This window comes from Penaeus vannamei, chromosome 9 (assembly GCF_042767895.1).
Source record: "Penaeus vannamei isolate JL-2024 chromosome 9, ASM4276789v1, whole genome shotgun sequence".
Lineage (NCBI taxonomy): Eukaryota > Metazoa > Arthropoda > Malacostraca > Decapoda > Penaeidae > Penaeus > Penaeus vannamei.
This window is the reverse complement of record NC_091557.1, coordinates 30332008-30336359: the sequence shown is the minus strand read 5'-3', so window position 1 is coordinate 30336359 and position 4352 is coordinate 30332008. Positions and strand designations below refer to the sequence as shown.

The following is a 4352-nucleotide window of genomic DNA, read 5'->3' as shown; positions in this document are numbered from 1 at the left end:
CCCCCCTCCCCCCTCCTCCCTCCCTCCCCCTCTACTCTCCTTGCCACTCCTCTCCCCCTCCTCCCTCCCTCCCCTCCTCTCTCCTTGCCACTCCTCTCCCCATCCTCCTTCCCTCCCCCTCTACTCTCCTTGCCACTCCTCTCCCGATCCTCCTTCCCTCCCCTCCTCTCTCCTTGCCACTCCCCTCCTCCTCCTCCCTCCCTCCCCCTCTACTCTCCTTGCCACTCCTCTCCCCCTCCTCCCTCCCTCCCTCTCTACTCTCCTTGACACTCCTCCCCCCTTCCTCCCTCCCTCCCCTCCTCTCTCCTTGCCACTCCTCTCCCCCTCCTCCCTCCCTCCCCCTCTACTCTCCTTGCCACTCCTCTCCCCCTCCTCCCTCCCTCCCTCTCTACTCTCCTTGCCACTCCTCTCCCCAACTCCCTCCCTCCCCCTCCTCTCTCCTTGCCACTCCTCTCCCCCTCCTCCCTCCCTCCCTCCTTACTCTCCTTGCCACTCCTCTCCCCCTCCTCCCCCCCCCCCCCTCCCCTCTCCTTGCCACTCCTCCCCCACTCCTCCCTCCTTCCCCCTTCTCTCTCCTTACCACTCCTCTCCCCCTCCTCCCTCAGTCTGTATATTCTCAAAATGTACAGTTCGTATATCACATCCCATCTGGGCTCTTACAAAGAATAAAAATATTTATATCTCTCTCTCTCGTGCCTCAAGAAGCACCAAGGGGGCGCCAAGCGAACCACACTCGTGTTGCCGTTTGAGTCGCAGCCTTTGGTTCGCTTACCCGTTTTCTGAAGAAAAGAAAGAAAGCGACGAACATTGTGGGGGTAAACTTACGATTTTTTTTTTTTTTTTTTTTTTGGGGGGGGGTAAACATGAAAATATGGCGGTGGTGTAATTGCAAAATAATATCGGTAAATCTGTAATGACACGTAACGTCGATTTACGGGGGATAACTTTATACTTCCTTGGGTCCAGCTTTTATTCATTTATTAAAAAAAAAAAAAAAAAAAAAAAAAAAAATCTGCTACACCAGCATTTACGGTCAGATATATTATAATGATACATCAAAGGTCATGCAGCACTGTGATAAAGTGAAAATGAAAATGTAATAATAAGATTACCTACATTGCTCAGCATGCGAACAATGCCAACGTTTTGGATGCTTGAGAAATGCCTCGGGATAGCTGCGCTTTGGGAACTCCCATTTCTTGTAATTGGCTGAAATATACGTTACACAAGTTTATGGTGGTGTAATATAGAAATAGATATATAAAGAAATAAATTGAAACGGTAATGGTATTTTATTTTCGACATTAACCATAAAAAATAAAATTCCGATCAGGCGAACTTTTGGTTCGCAGAGCTGCTGCCACACAATGCTCAACGGCCAAGCAAACAGCCCAAGAGAGTGTTATGCGACAAGACTATAGCTTTTATGTACTCGTGTGTGTCTTGTCGCAAAATAATATAAATTAAAATATGAGATTAAAATAAAAGTAAAACTTCAATAACCGCTATGTAAATATACAAAAATGAAAATGCTCCAGTGGCTGCCAAGAACGCCCACAGATGGTGCTGAACCGAGGTCCTCGTCTGGACTCCCGCAACATAGGGGGGGGGGGGGAGGGGGAGGTACATCACGTCCTTTACACTGCCACGCATCTTCCCAGCCTCTCGTCACGTCACCCATGACCCGAGTATTTGTTAAATTAAAAAAAACGGTGATTAATACCTAACTTTTCCTTAAATATTCTTCACTTTCTGTAAGACACAATGTCGACTCATTTAACTGTACATAAAAGTTATTTCCTTGCATTGGACGTGCAGTTCATGAGTTACCTATTTAGAAACTCTGTTGCCTTAAGGGGAATTTGCCTTCAGCACCGCCGCTCTCCCGGATCTTTTACTGCTGTGTGAGGATGTATTATAACTATTAAACATACCTTCTGATATCACTGACACTGCTAAATACAATACTTACGCCGTTTCCTTTGTGGATGACTGTGCTACTGTTTCTCCGTGTGTGCTTTTCTGTTGTTCTTACACCAGATTTTTAATAATTATGAAGGGAACCATGATTTTAAAACCAATGTGTAACCCAGCTTTATCTATATGATATTACCGAAATATATATGCTCACGTTATTCTATGTATCTATTGATATATTCTGCATAATTCATATCATATATAATGTTTCATGCACGCATTCATGGTAATCCTTAGAGCACTGTGCGAGATGACAGAAAGAAATTCCTGCAGGATGCCAAGGAGCAACACCTCGCTTCTTGGAGGAGTCGAGGCGTGTTGATTGTCCGTTTTACACCCTAAACTTACCATCCACCATAGGGCCCATCTCCCGAGCCCTACACATACACACACACACACACACAAACACACACACACACACACACACACACACACACACACACACACACACACACACACGCACACACACACACACACACACACACACACACCACACACACACACACACACACACACACACACACACACACATACATACATACACACATACACACATACACATAGACAAAGAAAAAGTAATAGCGTCTCTTATAGTAATGAAAGAAATAAGAATTAAAAAACAACAGACAAGCATGAACATAGCAGATAATATCGATAACCAACCAATAAGTAAATAATGATATATACTTGCATGTGTGCACCCATAAGCACACACGAAATAATGGAGATGCAAGCGTCGGCCAGTATAGATTGCCCATGTGTTGCGTGTGGGGAAAAAAAAAAAAAAAAAAAATGTTTGAGGAAAATGAACCCTTTGCCACTGATATTTATAGCAAGTTTTCCAAAGCAGATTGACATCGCATTTCCTGGTTTGTGCGACGACGTTATTCTATTAACTTATTTCGTTATACTGTTGCATTATCTTTCGTTATTTGTACGAATGCGAGAATAGCATCGAGCGATATTCTTGGTCTTGTTGGCAAAAAATAATTGTATTAGCTTGTGTATTCTGAGAAAGGTTGAGATCATTTTTTGTTTGTTGCTTTTCCTGTCTTTACTAACAGAGCTGTTAATGTGAAAAGCTACGACTGAGATCAGCAATGCGGAAAGGAAGCAAAGGCAACGTTGATTCTCTTAAAATCTTGTTGTTTTGCATTATGTGTATACATATATATGCGTACACACACACACACACACACACACACATCGAAACCTATAAGAATATACGTTTTTTTGTCGTCACTTCCTCCTTGCCTCTAATTTAGCAGTGTGTCATCGAGGAAGTCGAAAGCAGAAAATTCAATCTGCACAGATTTTCTTCAGTGCAGAGCGATGTGCTTTTGGAGAAGGGTATGTCTTATATCCAGTTATGTAAGTGAATTCGTAAGTTATGTAAGTGAATTTGTAAGTTATGTAAGTGAATTTGTAAGTTATGTAAGTGAATTTGTAAGTTATGTAAGTGAATTCGTAAGTTATGTAAGTGAATTTGTAAGTTATGTAAGTGAATTTGCGTTATGTAAGTGAATTTGCAAGTTATGTAAGTGAATTTATGTTATGTAAGTGAATTTGTAAGTTATGTAAGTGATTTTATAAGTTATGTAAGTGAATTTGTAAGTTATGTAAGTGAATTGTAAGTTATGTAAGTGAATTTGCAAGTTATGTAAGTGAATTTGCAAGTTATGTAAGTGAATTTATAAGTTATGTAAGTGAATTTGTGTTGGTTAGAAGCCTTAATTGTTAGTGATAATGGTGACGGTTATAGTTACGGTAGTGAGGATAATAATTGGCTAATGAAAATAATGCTACCGACGGTGGCAATTACCCCTATGAAAGTGCTGGGAAATTATCTCTAACAATAACTCTCTCGCGGCCATACTGTCATTCCAGTCATAAAAAAAACAAACAAAAAAAACAACAACATACTTCAAACAAATACGAAATTTATCCCGAAAAAATCAAGCCTGTTGCTAAAGTCTCTCTTAACTATCGAATTGCGAGACAAAGGAAAATGAGGAAAATATATTTAAGAATAATACCTTGCATTTCTGTAGATATCACATACATGTTTATAATGCTTATACACATACTAATGGCATAATACTGAATAACAGACAGGATAATAGTAATGTCTTTTAAATATTGCAAGAAAAAAATTAAAGAAATGAAAAAAAGTCAAAGAAACCGTAGCAGAACAAGCATCCAAGATTTAAAAAAAAAATCTAAAAGAAAGAAAGAAGAAAAAGAAAACGAGGCAAGAAGATAACAAAAATAAAAACGAAAAAACGCAAGCAAACCCTCCTTTACCATTCCCTTCCATCTCATTTCGCAGACGATGACCCTGAACACCAGACGCAGAACAAGCTCTTCGTGCGCTG

General features: G+C 40.7%; 1 protein-coding gene across 1 annotated transcript in view; it reads left to right on the top strand.

The window, feature by feature from the left end:
- Positions 1–4160: 4160 nt before the first annotated feature.
- Positions 4161–4352, top strand: part of LOC113803779 (carbohydrate sulfotransferase 10) — a 5592-nt gene continuing 5400 nt past the window's right edge. Inside the window, exon 1 of the mRNA XM_070125549.1 lies at positions 4161–4352. This exon is cut by the window's right edge and continues 95 nt beyond it. Within this exon, the coding sequence (XP_069981650.1) occupies positions 4310–4352 (43 nt within the window). The 5' untranslated portion in view covers positions 4161–4309.